At 43.0% G+C, this 22,550-nt stretch overlaps 1 protein-coding gene across 7 annotated transcripts in view; it reads right to left on the bottom strand.

Moving 5' to 3' along the window:
* FRMD4A (FERM domain containing 4A) overlaps positions 1 to 22,550 on the bottom strand; it is a 566,526-nt gene that overhangs the window by 89,740 nt on the left and 454,236 nt on the right. For all 7 annotated transcript variants that reach the window (XM_081046121.1, XM_081046123.1, XM_081046122.1 and 4 more), the window contains 5 exons: positions 22,007 to 22,029; positions 10,409 to 10,492; positions 5,147 to 5,212; positions 4,827 to 4,884; positions 772 to 858 (listed from right to left, as the gene is read on the bottom strand). In XM_081046121.1, coding sequence (XP_080902247.1) covers positions 772 to 858; positions 4,827 to 4,884; positions 5,147 to 5,212; positions 10,409 to 10,492; positions 22,007 to 22,029 — 318 coding nt within the window. The remainder of the gene's footprint in view (positions 1 to 771; positions 859 to 4,826; positions 4,885 to 5,146; positions 5,213 to 10,408; positions 10,493 to 22,006; positions 22,030 to 22,550) is intronic.

Genomic DNA, 22,550 nt, shown 5'->3' with positions numbered 1-22,550 from the left:
TCCATGCGCCTCTGCCAGAAGAGCTGAATGACAGCTCTCTCCTTAGAGATATTTTTCCATTATAATTTTTCAATTTGTTCTGGTTTGAAAAATGTGTGTAAATGAAAACAGAGAAAATTCAAGCACTGTGCCCCCTTCAAAACATTTTGCTCTGTGTTTACAATGACTTTACGGATCCCTCTATGCTCTTCCCTTTATTTTTTGCAAATGACCTTATTTTTTCCAGATTTCTGATCACTTCTAACACACCATAAAATATTTACCAGATTTGCAGGGATTCCTCTTACTCCTCTTTATTTTTCACCTCTTTTTGACCTACAATATCTTCTTGTTGCTCCCTTACACACACACACACACACACACACACACACACACACACACACGAAAAAAAACAAAAAAAAACAAAACACCTTTGGGAAAACTCAGATTAGTCTCAGGATTCAAGAGTGACGTTCCCCACTTTCCCAAGGGCATAGCACCCCAGGAAATTATGGGACAGGCCAGTTCTTCAAAGTCCTCTCGCCCATTTGCTTTGAAAGAGCTGAGCCAGTCTCCTTACTTTAAATAATTATAACAGCTTAGGTTTCCTAGGTGACGGAGAGAAGAAACATATACCCAGGGAGCTCAGACTGGATTTCTGTGCAGTGATTTGTACACACCCAAATTAGCAGGGGCTTGGTGAGCCCAGAGTCCCGCAGGCTACACGGCGTACCATTTTCACCCCTTCTCCGCCTGTTCCTCTCTCAGTGTCACTGAGGAGAGCACGCTTACCTTCCTTGGCTTCACTTTATCGTGGTAGTCATACTGGAAGATTCCTTTGTAGCTCAATCCCAGCCACCATGGTATCCCCTGCTTGTCCTAGGATATCAAAAGTAGTACAGGTCAGTATGGGGCTGGAGAAGATAAACAGGAACCACAGCTCACCTGGCTTATCTGAAGACAAAGGACAATGCAAATTCCTTGAAGTGGATGGAGCCCATCACTCTACTTCTTACCTGACCAGATGTGCCTCATCATGAAATGACACTCTGTTATGTGACCAGGTAACAAGGAAAGTGCCCTGGGCCGGGGACCCAGCAGTGCTGCCACTGTCCTCTCCCCTTTTGCGAGTAAGCAGTGAATGCCTTGTTCTGTGTTCTCCTTCGGAGATGTTCAGTTCTCAGTGCTGGGCCCCTCACTCACCACAAGGGAAGAGCTGAGAGGTGGTGAGCATTCTAATAAAATATAACCTTCTGAGCAGACAAACTGTCGTCAACTGTCAGAGCTAAAAGGGACCATGAAACTATGGAAGGTGAGTCCTCGAAAAAAATTTAAAGATTTCTTTTTTTTTAGAGCAGTTTTAGGTTCACAGAAAAATTGAAAGGAAGGACAGAGATTTCCCATCTACTCCCTACCCAATTCACATGCATAGTCTCTCCAATTACCAACACCCCTCACCAGAGGGGTACATTTGTTACAATTGATGAACCTGCATTGACACGTTAATGGTTTACATCAGGGCTCACTCTTGGTGTTGGGACACTCTGTGGGTTTGAACAAATGTACGAGTATAATGACATGTATCCATCACTGCCCTAGAAATCCTCTGTGCTCTGTCTATTCATTCCCCCTCTACCTCCTCCCAGCTCCTGGCAACCAGTTTTGCCTTTTGCAGAATGCTATACAGTTGGAATCACACAGTAGCTTTTTAGATTGGCTTCTTTCACGTAGTCACATGCATTTAAGACTCCTTTAATAGTAAAGACAAGGAAATGAAAGGGTCGGTGGTCCTGCTCTACTGAGGACCCGCCCCTGCCCCAGCAGGCCAATGGCAGTGCCGGGCAGCAGGAGCTCACCACGCAGGCCTGCTTACCTTAAGAGGACAGCAAGGTACTAGGCAGGACTGTGCGACTCATGCCATTAACAAAGTAGCAAAATGGAAGCCTAGACATGCTGGGGACTGAATTAGGAACACCAAATCCCTCTGTTTATTTCTTCAACAGAGACGTCTTGCCACCAGATTGTAAGTTGTAATTCTACATTCAAGACGGATGGCTGAACTGTTAATTAAAGCTCCCAAATGCTAGGAGGTGACAGCGGGCATATCAAGCAGCCTTTCCCTGGATTTGTCCTAATTGTCACATCTGTGAATAACCTAATATGCCTGATCAGAGGTGTCTTGAAAACCCAAAATTGGTTTCATGGTTTTCAAATATTTGTGGGGCATGAGTAATTTCAAGATAAGCACAAAGATAAAGGGCAAAAAAATAAATAAATAAATTTTTTTTGAATTTTTAGACGTTTCAGGGTATACAACTAAAAAAAAAAATTTTTTAAAGCTATAAAACCCCATTTCAGAAAAGTGCCTCTGCGCACTGCAACGGTTGTGGAGAACAGAACCAGAGGAGACCCAATGCTGTTGCAACTTCAGATTGACTAGGTAAGAGTTGTCATGACACCATAAAATATAGCATCTGCGAAATCGCGAGGTCACCAAACAGTCTTGCTATAAATAAAGGTTTAGGCTTGTTGCATGTGTATGCTCTTTCTCCAAGTAAGGAGAGCATTTGCTTACATCTGGAGATTCCAAGAGCCAAACACACATGCACATTTGGCACTCTGAAAATCACAAGGTCTGCTTCTGGTCTAACACGCTGCAAAGGAGCGTATTTCTAAAGTTTTATTGGAAGCAGAAAACATATATATTAATATTAGAGGCCACCTTTTTGTCAAGCTCCAGGGGTGACAAAGAAATGGAACACAGGTGTAAGCAAGTAAGACTGGGTGAAGTCTCATCTCACAGACTTCCAATCTATCCGCCTCAATCCATCTCAATCGCCTAACAATCTGTCTCAAAGTCTTCCAATATCTAGAAGACGTTTGTGGTGGTGGCTGGAGAGGCAAATTTCTTTTTTTAAATACAACTTAAAAAAATTTTCAATTACAGTTTATATACAATATTATATTAGTTTCAGGTGTGCAACATAGTGATTAGACATTTATATAACTTACGACACGATCACCCCAATAAATCTAGTACTCACTGAGGCAAATGTCTTAAACTAGTTTTTAATTATGAGTGATGGAGATGAGATCAAACGAAGAACAAACAGAGAATGTGGTCCAGGAATTTCTGAATTCCTGGTTCCCATTCTTGAAAGCAGGCCCCATGCTACACATCATCATAGAATACTTCCACAATTGAGAGACAGACTCACACTGTTGATGTCTATAAAATGCCTCTTGTAATAATGTCAGGAACTACTGTTGGATCCTTATGTTTCCTTTATGGTAACAAGATGGCAAAGTGGAATTGTGCTCCGAAATTCTCACTAACGGTGTGTTGGACACTGGCAGCCAGCTCAGTGGGTTTTGAGCCTCTTTTCATGAACAATCCAGTTTCCTCTTGGGGAGTTGACTGACCATGGACTTCAATGGCCACATCCCAGGGGCATGGCCTTACATAAGGTCGTCTCCTTAGAGAGTTCTTTTTTCTCATATGGGATTGGAGACAGCCCAAAAGGCCAGGTCACACGCCTCACGACAGACTACAGCTTATGCTGGAGAAGGGCATGGATGTTGTGATGGTTCTATGAGTTCTATAAATGATGGTGAAGGGGGATTAGGAGGGTCCACTGGTGGGAAGAGCTTTGGTAGGATATCCGGAAGAATTTATTGCAGGATTAAAGATTCAGAGCTGAGTTGCTGGGTGGTACTGGAATTCCCACATATGCCTCAGATCTGGGCTCCACAAATGTGGTTCTGACATTTATTCCCATCGTGGAAATGTATACATCCAACTACTCAATTCAATTCTCAGTTAACATTCGGTAAAAACTTCCTGAGCATCGACTGGTGCCAGGCACTACACTACGTTCCAGGAATACATAACAGAGCACAACCCACCTTCTGCCATCAAGAGGCTGTGGTTTAGTGGAAGATACAGGTGATTAAATGTGTACCAAGGACATGTAAAGTGTTGTGCGTGCTGCCACGGGTGACACAAGATGAATGAAATATGGCGCACCTTCTAATCTAAAGGAATTACAAATATAGTTGGGTGGAAGGAAACCTGGGGAAATAAATGGATAGAAGAGCAAGAGAAGCTCAGATTGGCTAGTGAAACTGTCTTGAGTTCAGAAGTCTTTCCTGCCTTTTTTGGCTGGACTTTGGGCAATGACTGAGTTAAACGTTTCATGTTGGCATAAATTAAAGAGAGGAAGTTATCCTTTCTCATCACAGAAGAGGATGCGTGGGGATATTATTATCTATTATTTCAAAGAAGAGATCCCAGTCTGGGACAATTAAGGATAGAATGAAAGAGAACTGAGAATGAAGTCCACGTCACATTGGACTTGCCATCACAATATTTAAGACGACAGATGCTGTCTTCTTAAATAGCCACACACTCCATTTGTCAGCCTTCAATCCCAGTTCTCCTCCTCTAAAGTTGCCTACATGGCATTTGGCCACCAAGAAAAACACTGTTGATTCTGCTTAAAGTATTTGTTCTCTACAGTTCCTTGTATTTAGAGGGAATCTTCCTACTGAGAGGCTCTGTGGTCCTGATCTCCCAGGATCCTCCTGAGAATGAAAGGAAGTAGGGATCTATTACACCCACTTCACGAAAAAGAAACTTGCGTTTTGGAGAGAAACGCCAAAGAATCAAGTCTCACTACATTAGGGGAAAAGTTCTATTGTCCCAATTCCCCCTAAGCATGCAATCTTCCTGACCAAGTCCTCCCCACCTCCTATACCCCCCAAAAAAAGTCTTCTAGAAAATTATAAAAACGACTTTTTTTGGGGGGGGGCTGGCTTGGTAGCTTTCACCAAATGAGTTTACTTACCTTCACTGCATAATAGTGAACTCCGTAGGTTGGGAGAGACTCCACGATGCTCATGTAGCTGGAAAGAGACAGATACACACACACACACACACACACACACACACACACACACACACGGTGTTTATTCAACATAACTGGTATCCTGTACATATTTGCATGTGTGTACATGATAAAGTTTTCAGAGTGATTAGTTACTTGAAAATTCAATTGAATCATCATCCCCGTGGTGATACAGCTTTCTGAGCTGGACTGAACAACCCTGACATATGCTTTGTGAACATGCACAAACACAACCTCAGAGTATGGGAAGGGCCACTTACTTCACAATTGCTTGACCCCTGGTCTGGCCGTTCAGTTTCTTGTAGTGCTCAATCACTCGGTCCTCACTAAAATGACAAGAAAAGGATTCTGTTATCACAGTCCCCAGGCCAATGGCCAAGCACCCTGCTAATGGAGATACTTCTGGGCTCGAGCAACCTCAGAGGACATTCCAAAAAGCCAACAGGTCCTGGAAAAAGGATTTGTCCTGAGGTGGCATTTCCAACATCAGCCTAGGTGAGATGCCTTAAGCAACAGCATACCTGAAAAAGCCTGATTTCCCCTCAGAGGACTCACACTCTCTTTATCTTTGACTTGTAATCATTGAAATAAGATTAGAGCTCAGGTTTTGGGGTGGGCTTCTCGGAAGAAATTATACCATGAGAGCAGAGGAAGAAGTGGTGAGCAGGCGTTTCAGTAGGGAGGGACACAGAAGAGGGGACTGGAAGAGGACTGACTAGCTGGATGTGGGAGTGGACATTCTGGCTGACCTTCTTGCCCTCCTCATTTCCAGAATCCTGTCTACACAAGGCTTTGTGGGGGGAGGGCAGGCATTGACCTTGACAGAACATGGCCCATCCAACCCTGAATTAGTAGTCAGGGTTGATGGCTCCCAAGGAAGATGGCAAAGTTCTGGGAATGGGGCCTGTTTAACACAAACCAGGAGGAGATAAAAGGGTCAGCAGGAACTCCTTCATCTTCTGAAATCTTAGGTCTAAAACAATAAGAGATTATTAGCTCGAGCCTTGGGAGACAATGGGAGGCAAACCCTTCTCTGACAGGATGGAGTGTGTGAAGGGCCTCTCTGATAAGTGGGGTGGGAGCTGTGGCTGTTAAGCACTCTTGCCTTCAGAAGCATGGAGCCAGCCTTGGTCATCACAGGGGAAGCACATGCCCCTGCTGAGGAGTGAGATCCAAAAGCCTTGGCCTTGTGACATGGCCACACTGCCTTGGAACCTTATTTCTCACCCTTCTGCCTCACTCTTCCTCACCACAGGCCAGTGGACACCATGATGGGAGGCGATCCTGAGGATGGAGCCTCAAGACCTCAATGGTGGACATTTATTACCTATTATTAACTTAGTATCCCAGGATTGATCTAAAGCCTTCTGTCGCCCACTTTTTCATTTTCAGCTAGGCCATTTCTGGGCGTACCACGTTCTATATGTTCATTACTTACTATCTGGGGGGTATAACTGATTTGTCTCACAACCACTATCTTAATCTTTAATGAATATCTCTTCATTTTAGTTTTCTGAGATTTGGTGCATGTAAGATTGTCTGACTCTTGACAAGGAAGTGTCTTCATAAATATCCAGAACGGGGACTAGCTAGCTACAAGGGCCTTTCTCTGGTTGGAGAGTTGTTTCTGTGAGATTCTGGGCACCTGTTCAGAAAGGGGCAGATGCAGCCATATTTCTCCTCAGTACCCATGCACCAAGGAAGTTGCACGTCGAGTGTGACAAAGCCCTCTCCTGAGCGAATTCTCCAGGACTGTCCTCTTTGCGGTAGACGTCAGCCTTACCAGACCTTCAGAGTTGTGTCAGGATGTTCCAGGGTTGCTATCCTAGCTTCCTCCCCCACCACCCACTGAATCAATAGCTGTGTTGGCACGTTTCTTCCCACGTGATCGGGCATTTTGTGAGGTCGACTCTGAGAACCAGGGCCAGGTAACTCAGTGTAGATATGGGCCTATTTCCTTCCTAGCTCTGGGAGAGAGGATCCCTGGGCTGAGGTGGGGAGGTGAAAATCAATATGGCGCTGAAGCTCTGACTACCAGCAAGGCTCAGGGAGAACATCAAAGTCAGAAACACTGCCAGGCAGCTGTTCCGCTGTTTATTGACTACATGGCCTCAGTGCGTCTGACAGCTGCGGGGATCGTCGCCCCCTCCCTACCTTGCCCTGTATCTCCTGCTGTCTAAGACCATCTGTGAGGCCACAATATCCACCTTCTCCTTCCTCAGCTTTCCCCACCCCGTTTGCCCCACTTGAAAGACTATGGGCCCAGTGTATCATAACACACGCCAGCTGACTGAAAGCCCATTCTGCCCCTGAGCCTGCTCCAGCCCCCGTTCTGGGAGTTATAAACGGTTCAAGGGCACTGAGTTCTGCAGGCAGTTTCCCAGCTACCCCAGGTTTGTGGTAGGAGCTCAATGGGATAAGTATCAGGAACCCAGCAGCCAGAGTAAACGGAATCCCAAAACACTATTTGGAGGACACAGCATTTCATGAAGGAAAAAGACAAATGACTAAAGCTGACTGTGCCCTAGGCATGGGCTGGGCGGTGCTGCTGTCAAGTTAAATCATCTCTCTGCAGACAAGGAGCCCAGGAAATGCATGGGTGATGGAAAGTGAGACAAGGTGATAATGATATGGTTCCCTGTCTTGGAAGGAGCCGTCAGCCTGCAGTGGTCGGTGACTGCAGGGTAAAGGAAGACGTCCCTGCATATGGGTCTGGAGGGCCTGGGGGGGTGCAACTAGGCCCTTGAGAGAATGCAGGACAGGATCCCGCCTTGTTCTGTGGCCTTCGGCACATAATGCTAACTTTCTGCCTCACATGCCGCCCCAGCTGGGAAATCACATGGAGTGAGAAGCCCAAGCTTGTTAAAACGCTTGGGGAAAATTAGCAGAAAGGATTATTACACAATTACTCAGCACTACTTCCTAATTGCGTTATGTGACTTTTCACTTCCTCTCTCAATCACAGTTGGAATCTGGTTGGTAAAGTTCATTCCAATTTACCAGTAGGGAACTGAGGCAGCAGAGAAGTAAACCAAGTTTCCTGGACGGTCATTAGCCCACAGTTCGGGGACTCAGCCGGGATTCTGATACCCACTGCTCTGCTCGTTAGGCTGCAATGCCTCCCCTGATGTGTATGATGGACTCCCTATAGCGTATTTTGGCCCGGAGGTTGTCCATTGCAACTGCGAAGGGCAACAAGGGCTGGAAGGCTTGAAAGAATGGTGCATAAGCATTCTGTATTCTGGGATGACCGGGCAATTTGGCCAACGTGATTGAGACTGTGATATGAGGAGGGGGTGAAGGTCTCCTCCAGCAATGGGTCATGGTTAATCCTGCAGGGGGCTGGTGATGCCCAGGCAGGGACGGAAAACTGTGAACAAACTCGGGCAGCTGGCTCTGCCTCCACTCTGTATTAATTTGAAGCAGGAATAGCATTTATCCCTTCTTTGACGTCTCTGCTTTTTAAAAATCCAAATAAGTAGATTGGAATGTTAAAGCCAATGACAACCAGCCAATGATAACAAAATAAGGTGAAAAGTGCTATTTGTTTTGTTTTGTGTTTAGCAATGCATCATCAGACTAGCCCGAGCTACCGGCTTGTTTATATATACACTGGGCTATGCAGCCGGAGGGCACCTGCTTCCAAAACCACCCCTCCCGTCATCCAGCCATCCTCTCAGCGCATGGAGTCAGGCATGGGTGCTTGTGGGTCTCAGGGACGCCTGGGGAGAGGCTGGCCTGGTCAGAGATGGAGAAATGTGCCGGCCAGACAGCTACAGATGTGGATGGGGGTGGGCAGACATTCACACTGACAAAGGGGAAGTGTGAACACGAAGGAAGGAGTTTGGGTATCAGTGATAATCTGTGAGATGGAGCCAACTGCAGAGATAATGAGAGAGAGAGAGAAAGAGAGAGAGAGAGAGAGAGAGAGAGAGAGAGAGAGAGAGAGAGAGAGAGAGAGAAAGGAGAAAGAATTCATAACTGAAATGAGCATAAGGTAAAAAAAAAAAATGTTTGAAAACAAATGAGGAGGTAATTGAGGAATGAGTCAGGCTACAGGCAACTGAGTCCAGACAACCCATTAATATTACAGTCCCACCCCCACCCCCAGCCCCACTGGCAAACACATCCCCTCCGTCTAGGAACTACTGGTCTCTAGAGTTATATCCTTGTGCCTCTAGCTTCTCCACCATTGGTTTCCTGAGAAGGAACAGCTGGGGAGATAGAGCAGACAAGGCCTGGGGGGGGGGGCATAAGGAATTGGGGACAGGGCAATAGCATTCCATGAACACATGAACAGGAGTGCCATCTGTTGTTCACATGTACAGACTGCCAGGCTAGAAGTTTGGAAGTTGACACATGCAAAGTCCCCATAGGTGAAACAGATTCTGTTCTTTGGGGGTGCATTACAATTATATAAAACCACTATTATTGAAGTCTCTGTTACTGATAGAAGAATGGCAAAAAAACAGAGAGAGGAGATGGGAGATACCAGCCCAGCTGTCCCATCCCTTGGCTTCTTGGGGAGAAATGATTCTGTACTCCTGTTTACTCCTGTTAATGCCCTCTGCATCCCCACGCGCCCTACCCAGGCCGAAGGAATCTCTTAAAGCCACTGCACACCTCAACAACCCGTTTGCTGACTAGGAAAGCATCCAGACAAGATGAAGTATTAGGAATCTGTAAACTTCATAAAGCGCATTAAGAAGCGCTCACAAGTGTCACATGTTATTGCTGATTAGGATTTAATTGTTCTGCGATTTTTCACGTTATTATTATTTTTTTTATTATTAGTAGTATTCATAAAAGCAGTTACAATGCTTCACCCCCCAACAAGTCAGAAGGAACATGGGGGGTGCTGCATTGTGCTATTTCTAAGGACAGTGGTCAGGAGGATTTCAACACACTAGCCAGGAATGCAAGCAAGCCCCGCTCAAATGTGACCAAAATCACAATCTGGGCACCTTTCAAATGCCCGATTCATTCAGAATCCATAATTTCAGGCTTGATAGATGAACTACAGCATGATGTTACCTGGCAGCTAAATCAGGAGATATGAAACATTATGGGAAACTAAACGCATGAATCTCTCTCTTCTGCAAAGAAAAAAAACCACCTTGGAGTTTTTCCCCCACCTCAAACCCTCACACATCCTGTCATCACATGACAAGGATTCCAAAAGGAAACTCTAGCAGCACATGAAAGGATCTCCAGGGAGGCAAAGCTTCCAAAGTGAAATCTTAGAAGGTTTTCTTTAAAAAAAAAAAAAAAAAGAAAGAAAAAAGAAAAGGGGGAAGGGAGAGATCTCACACATACCACGTCAGTTGAATAAATACAGAAAACAGTTTCATGGTGACCCAAGCCACTTAATACAATTTGGAGTCGCTCTCCTATTGGGGTCCAGGCTGACCCTGCAGTGGCCCTGGGAGGTGGCACTGAGTGGGCTGGCCGGGGCCCCATGCACCCCGGGAAGGGCTTGCTCCTGGAGAGGACACCTGGGCCGGCAGAGAGGGGCAGCTCACCAGTAGGCCAAGGAAGGATGCTCCTTCAGGGCTTGGGTGGGAAGCGCTGGCAGCTTCTTCAAGTCACTTCTCACCATTTCATTGCTGAAATAGAGGGGGGCAGAAGATCGAGTGGGGCCAAAAAACTCAGCCTCTAATAAAACCACTGTACCGTGCCTGGTCCAGGAGACCCCACATCTGTCCCTTTTTAATGAAAAGTGGTGGGAGGAAGGGGTGCTTTCCACTTATTTATTTATTCATTTACTTGGGAAGAAAAAGCACACACAACATGCAGAGAGCCCAGAGCTCACGAATGGCTGCAGTGCCTACTCAAACCCTGCACATGTAGAGGGACACAGGCCAAGGACCCCCGAGCAGCATGGATCTGGGAGCAGAAGGGTCACTGGTGACCCCAGGGGGAAGGATTCTAGGAGGAGCTCCTCATGGCCCCGCTGTGGGCTCACGGGGCTCCAAGGATGGGCCACCTGATTGCTTTTTCCTGGAGAGCTCGCTGTTCCCCTCACTAGCACACAACGCTGATTTGCTTAGCTAGGATTGACCACACGCTGGAAGCTGTTTTCCAAAACATGACAAATAAATAACTTTTGATTTTGATGACACCTGGAAACAACGGTGAAAGTGTGAAGTGGATTATCTGGTACAAGGAGGCGTTCCTGGCATCAGAAATTCTTCCCACAGATTCACATGTTCTCAGGTCTGGATGGCGCTGTCAAGTCCCCCAGCTTTAACCAGAGTTCGTCAAATGCTTCACCTGCCCCCGACACTGAGCAGACCAGGAGGACAACTGGGTGTCTGTGATCGGCAGCACCCCCTTTGGGGTGGTCCTGGTGTTGAAAGCATGTTTCCCTATACTGTCCACCAAAGCACCGGAGACCTTTGCAGGGGTCGCAGAAGCTCGCCCCGGGGAGCTGGTCCTGCATCCATAGTTCTAACCTAGGCTGTGCTAGTAGCTTTTGTGCTATTCACACCACAGAAGGCAAATATTGGCCACCGGGACCTTGGGCAGTAAGAGCTAAAAAGCAATGAGGTAGCAGCTTAGTAAGTAAATATGAAGGAAGTAAGGAACATCCATAGTCACAGATGGGGAAGTCCTGAGGTGTTGGGACAGCGAATACCCCAACACCCACGCTGCTAACTGGAGGACGTGCCCTTCCATGAGTCCCTACCCAGCTGGAAATACTGCCCATAGCAATGGAATCAGCAGCTACCCTTTGGATACCAAGTGCCATCGGGCAAAACCATTCCACTACTTTCAGTTCATGTATGTGGTGACAAAGACACACAAAGATGGTGGGTGGTGAAATTATAGCTGCTCCCAGAAAAGGCGTTTTTCAAGTGGACTAAGAAACAGTGCAAATTCTGGCTTTTAACTACCAACCAGAAGGAAACGTTCAACTTGTTACTGTTTGAATCAATAAATCCAAGTACTGGAACTGTTATCTACGTGGAAGGCAAGAATTTATCAAGTAATAAACCAATGAGCTGGGGGTATTTATGGAGTCCTTGTTATATGGAAGGTATGGTAGGGGATCAAAAAAGGATGGGCCATACTCCTCGTCCAAAAGGGGCTCACAATTTACTGTGGGAGGTGAGAGGTATGAATTAAAAGATAACTGACAACTTGAGCAGTGTTTGATCAAGTTGATTCAAACAACAAATTGAAAAGTTCAGAGGCAAGAAAGGCCCCTGGAGGCTGTTATGTAAGAGGCTTTGGGGCAGGGCCTGCACGGAGAAAAGGAGAGGGTATCACTTTTGTCCTCGGTGGAATACAGCAGAGTATGGAGGCCATGTAATTGGAACCAAAGAGATCAACTGGAACGGGTGGTAGGTAAGGAAGAATAAAGCTAAATAAAATGCAGATTAGACACAGAATTTTGAGGACCTTCACTGCTAGGCTGATAGAGTTCAAATTTATCCAGTAGACAGTGGTCAGCCCCTGGAGTTTTTCAAACAGGTAAGCTCCTGGTGGTCAGGCAAATTCAATTCCCAAGCAGGGTTGGAATTTTTACTCACATGCTGTCAAGGTGTAGTTTAAGCAAATCTTCAGATCATCAAATACTCGAGAGCTCATGAGGATGAATTTCTGGGTCTTATCTTTCCTGTTTAACTATAAAGTCACTGAGAACAGGGATTGGAGTCAATGACTCATCAGTGTCTAGCGTGGTACCTTAAATATCGAACAGCACTTTTCCGGGATGAACTTTTAGGGGATGAAACTGAGAAAGGCAATGAAGCTGACATTGGAGCTTGGGATTACTCACACTCATCACATCCAAAATATATTTGGGGAAGGAAGAAGCTAAAGGAGGAAGGGATTATCTTACCCACCAAACACTAGTTTGTTGGCAAACAAATTTCCCTGAGGACAGTCCCAGGTTTGACTTCCTTACTGGAGCTTGCAGTGGGTTCTGGAACTTTCCCCCAGGGCAAGGTTACATAGACAAATATAACAAGAAATCACTAAGGCGTGAAGCCTGTCCAAATCCATTACATTCTGGAAGGTATCCATGGCTCTTAAACCTTCCCCAAAGACAGCTATGTAGAAATGTTCTATTTGCCTTTCTGCTGTCTGTAAACATCTGCAGTGACTTAGAGGTGGCCAGCCCTGTCAGATGAGAGCTGGCCAAACTCTGTGGCTGCAGATCAGAAAGTTGCCCTAAATGGGGACTGGTCTATCTCCAGAGACTTGTGAAAACCTAAAACTTGAAACCTCAGGAATGGGCTACAAGTTCCCAGCTTTCTCTTTCAGGGTCTTCCATTTTCCTCAGAGTCCAGTGCACCTGATAAATGCCAACTTAGAAAACATCCCTTTAAAACAGTTCATGTTCCAACAGAGGTCATGTTCTTTTTTCAGAAAAAGAAAAACAGTGGGGGACTCTGAAAGAGTCATTTGCTAAACTGAGAATATAACCGAAGTTTTCTTATTTTTAATATTACCCAGGTTTTATGCCAAATCTTTAGTATTGTCATCAAAAAAGTGGTCTCTCAATGCTGTGTTGATGTTTGACTTAGGTGTTGTGTTGTTGTTGTTGTTTTTTAAACAACGTGCCTCTCTTCTACTGACTACACTGCTTACAAAACATGGAAGTTTGAATGACCTACAGCAGAAAACTAAGATTTCTAGCAATACATCAAATGGGGAATTTGCAACAACAAATGTAACCAAGACACCATAAAGTAAAGAAAGCAAAAGTCAAATTTGAGAGGAGGATTAGCAAAATCCACACTGTATTTGTTTTCCTATAAAAAATGAGGAAATGTTTTTTCAGAAGATTCCCTTCAGCTCAAATGAGATGTGGTAATTGGCAGGAGAAACCTGGGGCAAATCTGCTTAGTGTGGGGGCATTCTTCCCCAAACCAGTGGTTTTGATGTGCACTGGGGCTAACACAACGGAACACAGAAGCCAGAAAGTTATACGAGTGTAACGTAAGGGATTAGCCTGAAACGCAGAAACAGTAATGTTATGCTAATGTCACACCAACGCCTCCATATTGTATGAGCACCTCCATATTGTATGAGCGTATCATGAGGGTAAAGTTCTCCAGGGAGAGCTGTTTCGTAAGTAAAAAGAGTGTTACAGGTCTTCATTATCCACAATCCCCAAATCTGCAAACCTCGAAGAAAGACACCTTTGTAACCCAGTTGGTGGCAAACCTAACCTTTCCGCGTGGGGCAGCGTTTGACGATTCTCTCTCCCGTGTGTGCTTGGCCCCAGGGAGCAGTAACCCACACACTTGCAGGGTCTGTCCCAACCCTGCCACGGGAGTGAAGAATACCTAGATTTCCCGTCTAAAACCTACAAATTTCTGAATTTGGAAACACTGGGACCCCACAGTTTCAGAGATTCATTGTGGATCTGTATTACTTTATGCCAGTAGTACACGAATCTAGAAAACTCAGAGATTTATGATGAGAAGTTGTAGGTTTTTTTCTTCTTGGCTGATCTTTAAAAGCTCCAAAGAAAGCAATTTCTCTCCTGCCTCCGTCTTCTTCTCTTGTGAACCAAATTCAGGCAGCAGCAAAGAAAATGGGAATTTGCCTCTTTCCTCCCTATCACACATTTTCTTTCAGGTGGGTAGGGAGGACTCGCAAAGCTGGAGGCGGGGCATGTTTTCTGGGAAGCTTCTCCTGCCGCTTGCAGTGTGACCACTGGCTGGCAAAGCTCGGAGGCCCGCGGGACCCTCTGGGGCTTTTCCAGCCTGGGATTCTGGATTCTGGGATATGTCGTTCATAAATATGCCACACTAATTTACCAATCATTGAGGGGCAAATTTACGAACATGTTTATGAATTATATGCCTTTATTTCTGATGCTAATTGCTAACTTATCTAAGGAAACATGTCCTCCTTTATCAGTGAGTTTGGTTTCTTAGGATGACGCAAAATTTTTGTGAATTTCTAACGTAGTTTTAAACTTATAAAATTCAAAACAAGTTAAAACATTTTTTATAAGTCTACAATTTGAGGCAATAGTTTTACTCAAAAGCACAAGAAGCAACTGATTTTCTACAACTTCACCCTTTAGACTGAAAACCTTAACTCTGAGAAAGCTGACATAGTGTCACAGTCATGAACCTTTTTACTGCTCACAAGGTCAACTCAAAATATGATACTGATATTAAATAAGTGCTTAACAAAAGAGACAAGCTGTCCTAATACAAAATTTCCTCCTTACTTTATATCTAAACTTCCATAGGATTTAAAGAATACCATCCTGCAAAATCCCCCATCTGAGTACTTTTCTATGCTTGCAAAATGTGAATGATACACTTGAAAAATCTCAGTAAAATGGACTTCTGTGCACAAAACAAAGCCTTCTGTAATAATCTGTAACTTTTCCACTTGAACATTTTGTTTCAAAGTTTCAGAGAGGAAAGCTTCTGTTCGTCTCAAAAGGTCTTGCTGATGTGAAAAGTTCTAGCTGCTTCTCCCTCAAAGTCCTTTTTCAATCATAGGAAAACATCCCTTTCCTTTGTTTTTGGTAAAATAATATATGAGTATTATATAAATTTAATTTTTCCCCCACAAAAACTCTTCTTTGGGCTGACAGATGTGTTTCAAGCTTAACAGATAACTTTTTTCTAGGACGTTTCCAATAGGGACATTTGCAAGTTTGGGTATTCAAGATATTATTAGGGTATGTAAGTTGTATTCCAAATGTTGACTGTTGCAAACACAACTGTCTGAGTACTTTTTACTAACTATCTAAAAGTCTCAGCAAATCTCTCTTCCTATATGATTAGTGTCAGCTGTTTTCTTTCAAGAGGCCAATTAAAAAACTGTAGGAAAATACACCCCAAAGGATCAAATGCTCCAACAGTGATATAAAATTGAGCTTGCTTTGAGTTGCAGCAGTAAAACCACTATGTAAGTGCAAAGTAATGATATTAGTAGGCTGGAAATTGTGATTTATTGACTGCTGCTTTAAATTAAGCATCTTTCTTTCAATGTTGTCTGTTAGCTGGGCAAGAAAATAACGTTGTCATCTTTTTAAAGATAGCAATCTCTACAGATGTTTATGTTACCGTGTTTCCCTGAAAATAAGACCAGGTCTTATATTAAGGTTTGCTCCAAAAGACTCATTAGGGCTTATGTTCAGGGGATGTCATCCTGAATAATCATGCTAGGGCTTATTTTCTGGTTAGGTCTTATTTTTGGGGAAACATGGTACTAAAAATTCTTTTATGGGGGACTGGATGGCTCAGTTGGTTAGAGCGCTAGCTCTCAACATGGTTGCCGGTTCAGTTCCTGCATGGGATGGTGGACTGCGCCCCCTGCAACAAAAGATTGAAAACAGCGACTGGACGTGGAGTTGAGCTGCGCCCTCACAACTAGATTGAAGGACAACGACTTGGAGCTGATGGGCCCTGGAGAAACACACTGTTCCCCAATATTCCCCAATAAAATTTTTTTTAAAAGTCTTTTAGAAGAAAACTAGCTATTTGACTGCTTTTTCTACTGATCTTCCAAAATTCTTCCTTTAACCTATGACTGCCTAAACGGTATCGTCTAGTCTGACAAAACATGCCCACAAACCTGGAATTTTCAGATACCAGTAAGTCAAGTTTCATTTACATTAATTCACAAACTCTCTCTAAAAAGGCAGAACAGATTTCGAACAAAGAACAAAAAAATCGAGAAAGTACTTGTTTTTGGTCACAGAACTTTCATTTTGTCTTACCAGACTAGTGAACACATGGTCTGATGGTTTACAGAAGATAAAATATTAAAAAGTCTGTATTTTTCTTTTTTCTTTTTTTTTTTTTACTTCTAACTGCTCTCCCAGAGCGCTAAGAACATGCAGTCAGTGGAAGTGAAAGGAATTTTCAGCACAAATAAATACTCTAACCTCTCTTCTGAAATGGAGGTGAAAAATCAATTTCCTTTGTTAACGAAAGACCGCTATTCCTTTCTATTGATGGAGCAATGCATTGCTCTATCTCTAAAAACTATTATTATTATTTTTTTAAAGACATGGAATTAGAAACCTGCAGGCTGATAGATCAGGGACACAGTAAGGTTTCTTACCAACCACTGAACTCTGACAAGCTGACACTTTCTCACTTGGACGAGCGTCTAAATTTGTACAGATGTCATATAAACTGACCCCTAAGGATTCAATCACAGCTTTACTTCTTTTTCTCTGGTTACTGTGTTTATTTGGAACAGAAAGTCCACAGATGTAGGGCCTTGCTTACACACGACAAGCTGAACAGGTAAGCAAAATGTGGCACGTGGATTTTTACGGGAACTCTCCTTAATATCAGCCTTTTTCAGGTGCTGTTTGCTTGCTGGTCCTAATAAATCTCATGCTGGTAGAATCTTGTTTTAATGATTAGCATCAGGACATCCGGTCCTCTGTAACAAAGATATTTCCAGGTCCCAACAGACAGCCCAGAGTAACACAGCTGTAGCGATCTGGTTTCAATAAATCTTGTTAGCAAAAAATTCTACATAACAGATGTTTTTTTTTTTTTTTTTTTTTTTTTTTACTAGTTTCCATTAACGTATGGATGATTCTTTATATCAAAGATAGCATGATTCGGGCATTTATTTGTACTGTTCAGCATAAAGTATTTTTGAATCAGTTCACTGATTTGGCAAAATATTGTTTTAAATAAATTTTTTCTTCTCTTTTGGTGGCACACTTTCAACAGGGCTGACAAGAAAGTAAAAAATGAGGTGATTCTCAAAATCAGAGTATGGAGATTGGCTACCAGTGTTCTCAGTTAAAGTCCTCTTAGGGAAAAACAAAACAAAACAAAACAAAACAAACAACAAAAAAATCCAGTTCTTATATCATCTTGCTTACTATGGTGTAGCACTAAGTATTCTATTAACTTAGAATGTATCTATACAATTTGAATGTCCTGTTCAGATTAAATGAGGTGTTCCCTGCATTGACCTTTTTAAAGAGGAGAATATTATTTTCCTACAATAACCCAAGGTTTTAAAAACATTGTTTTAAAAATAGGAAATGTCAGTGTTTAGTACTTGAACCCCTGCAGCGTTTGTGCTAAATGAAGTGTGTAGAAATCATAGAAAATGTAAGTTCGTTGACTAATGTTCAGCAGTGATTATCAAATGAGAACATTTTGTTTTTAAGTATTGACCCCTCGCAACCTAATATTTGTCTGTAAAGCTGCCATGGTTAACAGTTCTCAGGCTAGTCAATTGTTTTTAAACAGAAATGCCAACTCTGCTGATTTCCTGATTGTTGATTGGCATTCATTTTTTTACACAGATATACAACAGGAAATGAAAAACGATGAGTACATGCTGTACTAAGGAAAATAATACCAGTGAGAAAATACTGTTTTTAGATAGGACTGTTTCCTAAACTATTTCCTGAAGCTGTCTTACAAATTTGTCTACCATGTTAGAATATGAGCATGGTATGACATATATTCCTTCCTAGCACGGGCAATTCTTTTTATCTATCTATATCTCAGTCCTTTCCTTTCAGCAACGCTGAACCCAAGATTTCCTTGTAAAGTTCAATAAGACACAGAAGTGAACATTTCCCTTAACTGGAAAGAAAAGGGAGTTATATAAGAATAAGGCTTCAGGGGTCTGCTAAGCAAAAAGAGTCCAAAAGAAAAAATAACAGTTTGTGGGTTTCATGAGGAAGAGTAGTTACGATTCCTGGTTGTCCTTCTCCACTTCTCTTTCTATGAAATTATATCAGCACTTTTGACTTCTCCCTTTTGTAAAAATAGCCCTCTTACTCTTGTAAAATTGTTTCCATAACTTGCAGATTTGTAATACTCAGTCTACATAAATGTAGTTTATATATTCATTGAAACGTAAATATGTAGACTAATAGCATCCTGGGCAAAATAGCCTTTTAGGAAATTATACATTCAGGACCCTCAGGCTATGAAAGAGATACTCTACTTTGCCTTTTGGGTGAGACCATTAGTTTAAAAGTTTACTCGATCCTCTAGATTCTAGAATACCTTAAAATCATGCCCTGGGTTGTGTATTATAGGAAAGCCTTGTTCCAAACTGACAGCTCATTTATTGATGGGGTATGTAGACAAGTCAGCACCATTCAGTTCACAACTAACGTTGTATAGTCCCACATGAATTATTAATAGAGCAAAAATAACTTTCTATAACACTAAATTGTGAGAATAGGACATCTAGAATGCCCAATGTTCAGCTACCAAACCAAATGCGGTCAACTTCAATGTTTTGGGGATTTTCCTGGATGTAGATGGGAAGAGGCCCCAAAGAAGAATTTAGAATGACTTCTCTTATTCCCAAACTCCAGGCCACCCGAGCCTCCTAACCATGGGCCTGCCAGGGACAATGGGTGTTTATCAGGGAGTCACTCCTATGTGACAGATCACCTCCACCTTGGCAGGTGATGGGAGTTGTATGCTGGGAGATAAACTGACCTTCTGGATAAGGTGTCTGACCTCTCCCTCCCCTGACAGCTATTTCTCTCCCCAGATAGCTGCTGTTCCAAACAAACTGCGAGGCAGCCCTTTGACAAATGAAGCCAAACCAGGATCCTTTGTTTCTCTGAAGCCAACAAACTGGCATTCCACAAGCTCATTAGGGGGCCGTGAATTACTGCCAGGCCAGGCCTGCGCTTCCCCCTCCCTGGTGATCTCTGTGGCCGCACGTTCCCATGATCTGCGGGGCCAGATAATGCTGTCCACAGTTCACATTCCATCCTGTCAGGGTACTGTCGAAAATAAATAATAGTTACAGCAGAGGTCAGAGCTGGCGAAAGAAAAGGGGGTCAAAGTATCTCCGGAGAAAGTAAGGCAGACAGTGGAAACCACTGGATGTGTGGTTGTTAAACCATTTTTCATGGGGCTCCAAAAAAGCTTTGTAAGTAGATATGAAGCTGTACTTATCAAAATCCCCAAATTCCAATATCAAATGAAGGGCATAAAAAAGGAACAGAGGGAAAAAACAACAACAACAACACAACACAGTATTGCTTATAGATACTGAAAATGTTTCATTCAACAAATTCAGTGAATAGTGACTGGCCACTGACAGTAAAAATTCTTAGTTTTAAAAAAAAAATCCTTCGTTAAAGAAAAAGACTATGACTACCTCCACATTATGGCAATAACTTGGGAAACCTAAATATAAGGGGTCTGGAGGTCTCGTTATGCAAATATTCAAACTGAGCTAAAGGGACTCCATTTTAGAGGTCAGCCCACTACTCCCCACTGGCCAGATCTAGTCCTCTGCTTGTTTACATATGGCCCGTGAACCTAGAATGGCTTTTTACATTTTGAAATGACTGGGGGTAGTATCAAAAGAAGAAGAAGATTTTGTGATACATGAAAATGTATATGAAATCCAAATTTTTGAGTATTATAAATAAAGTTTTTTTTGTTTTGAACACTGCCGATTGTCTATGGCTGCTTTTGCACTTAGGAAGGTACAGTGGAATAACTGCAATAGGACCGTATGGCCTGCAAAACCCTAGGAATTTACTGTCTATCCCTTTACAGAAAATGTTTGCTGATCCTTGTTTTGGGTCGTAAAATAATTTTTTTTTTTACTTTTGCTGAGATCTCTGAGTGAGAACATACCCCTCAGGTTTTGTGGGAAAGCCTTAGGAATGCACAGGAAGTGCAAAGGGAAAGCAGCTAAGACCTGAAGAACCAGTCAGGATGAACTTGACAAAGCTATACAAGTACAGGTAGGCCACCAGCTGAAGTAGTTTACGTTGCATTTAGAGATCAAACCCCACAAAGCATGAGAAAACATATAAGTTCCTTCACGGAGCGGAGATACGATTTGTGTTTCTTTTAAATATCAATTTGGCTAATTTCCTGTCCATCGGCCAGAATCCTCTGCCCTGAGGCTTTGTTTTCTTAGACATGTGGTTTGGTCTTCCTTCCTAGACCTTGATTCTCAAGAGTGGGCTCTCCTGGACTTCCCTTAGGGTACCTGGATACAACAGAATCTCAGGAATAATGTCTGTCTCTGAGCAGACAGCCCTGTTGGTGGATGGATACAACCCCCTATTCTGTGAAGGCTCCAGGAATGACCCTGAGAGATTGAGAGGCAATTCAGCCACTCTGGTCAATGGGCAGTGCCTGATGGGATAAATGGCAAGACTATTGAAGTTAGCAGCTGCACCGGGCTATTGAAGCAGGTTCGGGCAGCCAGATGGCTCAGCTGGTTAGAGCACAAGCTCTAAACAACAGGGCTGCTGGTTCGATTACCACATGGGGCAATGAGTTGCACCCTCCACAACTAGACTGAAGACAACAAGCTGCCGCTGAGCTTCTGGAGGGGCAACCGGATGGCTCAATTGGTTAGAGTGCAAGCTCTCAACAACAAGGTTGCAGGTTTAATTCCCACATGGGATGGTGGGCTGCGTTCCCTGCAACTAAAGATTGAAAATGGCAACTGGACTTGGAGCTGAGCTGTGCCCTCCACAACTAGATTGAAGGACAACGACTTGGAGCTGATGGGCCCTGGAGAAACACACTGTTACCCAACATTCCCCAATAAAAAATAAAAAACAAACAAACAAAAAAAGCAGGTTCCCCAGTGGTTAAGTCTGCTTATGTTCTTACTCACTAACATAATATATGGAGGAGGAAGGAAAGCAGACAACATGGAATATTTGTGTGGTAACACTTTCATGAACAAATTCTCCCTATGGAATAGCATTTTGTCCCTGGAGGGTAGGACACTAAAGCAGAGAAAAAAACAAAGATGTTAACATCTGGGTTAGGATTTCCAGGGTCATCCGTAGACTTATTCACAGCATAGTGGTGATTCAAGGCTTCAGAGAGACATTTGGACAACATGACAAATGTCCATACAATGGCCATGTGTGACTCTGGGCTCTCATCTCAGCCTTTCAGTAAACTCTCGCTTTTTATTTAGAATAAATAAACTTGCTTTTTATTTAGAATATTCTCCTTGCTATTATTATATTTTCTACGCCTGATGTATCTGTTTTCATTGACAAGTTGAGAGTTGGAGCACATCATACATATATATTATTAATACATTGCCCTCCCATAAAAGATACACTACTTTCTTTTAATAGAGATGCAACGGAATACATTTTCAAGGGAAAAAAAAAAACAATTTTGTAAACTCACCTAGAAAAATCTCCCTTTGCCTCCTGTAGAAGAAAAACATTCAATATCAGTGAAACATTCCAATAGAGTGTTACAGATTCTAAGACACATTCGATAGGACAGTCTCCCTGAATAAGTCCAACTTATGACTGCTATGGTCTTATCTGCTACAGGAATGTAATTAAGAATGGATGTGTGCATTTGCCACTTAGATATGAGACACTGAATTAAACTTTAGAAAGTTATATACAAGGAAAGTGAGTCATAATGACAAATTGCAAGTTCCCACCTGCAGGCCCTGGTCTAACTTTTTCTAGTTTAAAGATTCTGAATCTGAATGTGTGCCTGGGCAGAAATGTCCACCTTGTGTTACTTGTTGCTTTGTGTCGTATTGCAGGCTATGTCCTAATAGTTCTAAAGACTCTTGGAGGCAGCGACCATGGCACCTCTAGTGATTCTAGCATAATGTCTTGAACATAGTTGTTCAATAAATCTTTGGTGAAGGGATAAGTTAATGACATCCTTTCAATTCATCTTGCCAGTGTTACTAAATTGTCACTGTTGC

The sequence above is a fragment of the Rhinolophus hipposideros genome (assembly GCF_964194185.1).
Source record: "Rhinolophus hipposideros genome assembly, chromosome: 1".
Classification (NCBI taxonomy): Eukaryota; Metazoa; Chordata; class Mammalia; order Chiroptera; family Rhinolophidae; genus Rhinolophus; species Rhinolophus hipposideros.
The sequence above is the reverse complement of the archived record's forward strand: the minus strand, read 5'-3'. Positions and strand labels throughout refer to the sequence as shown.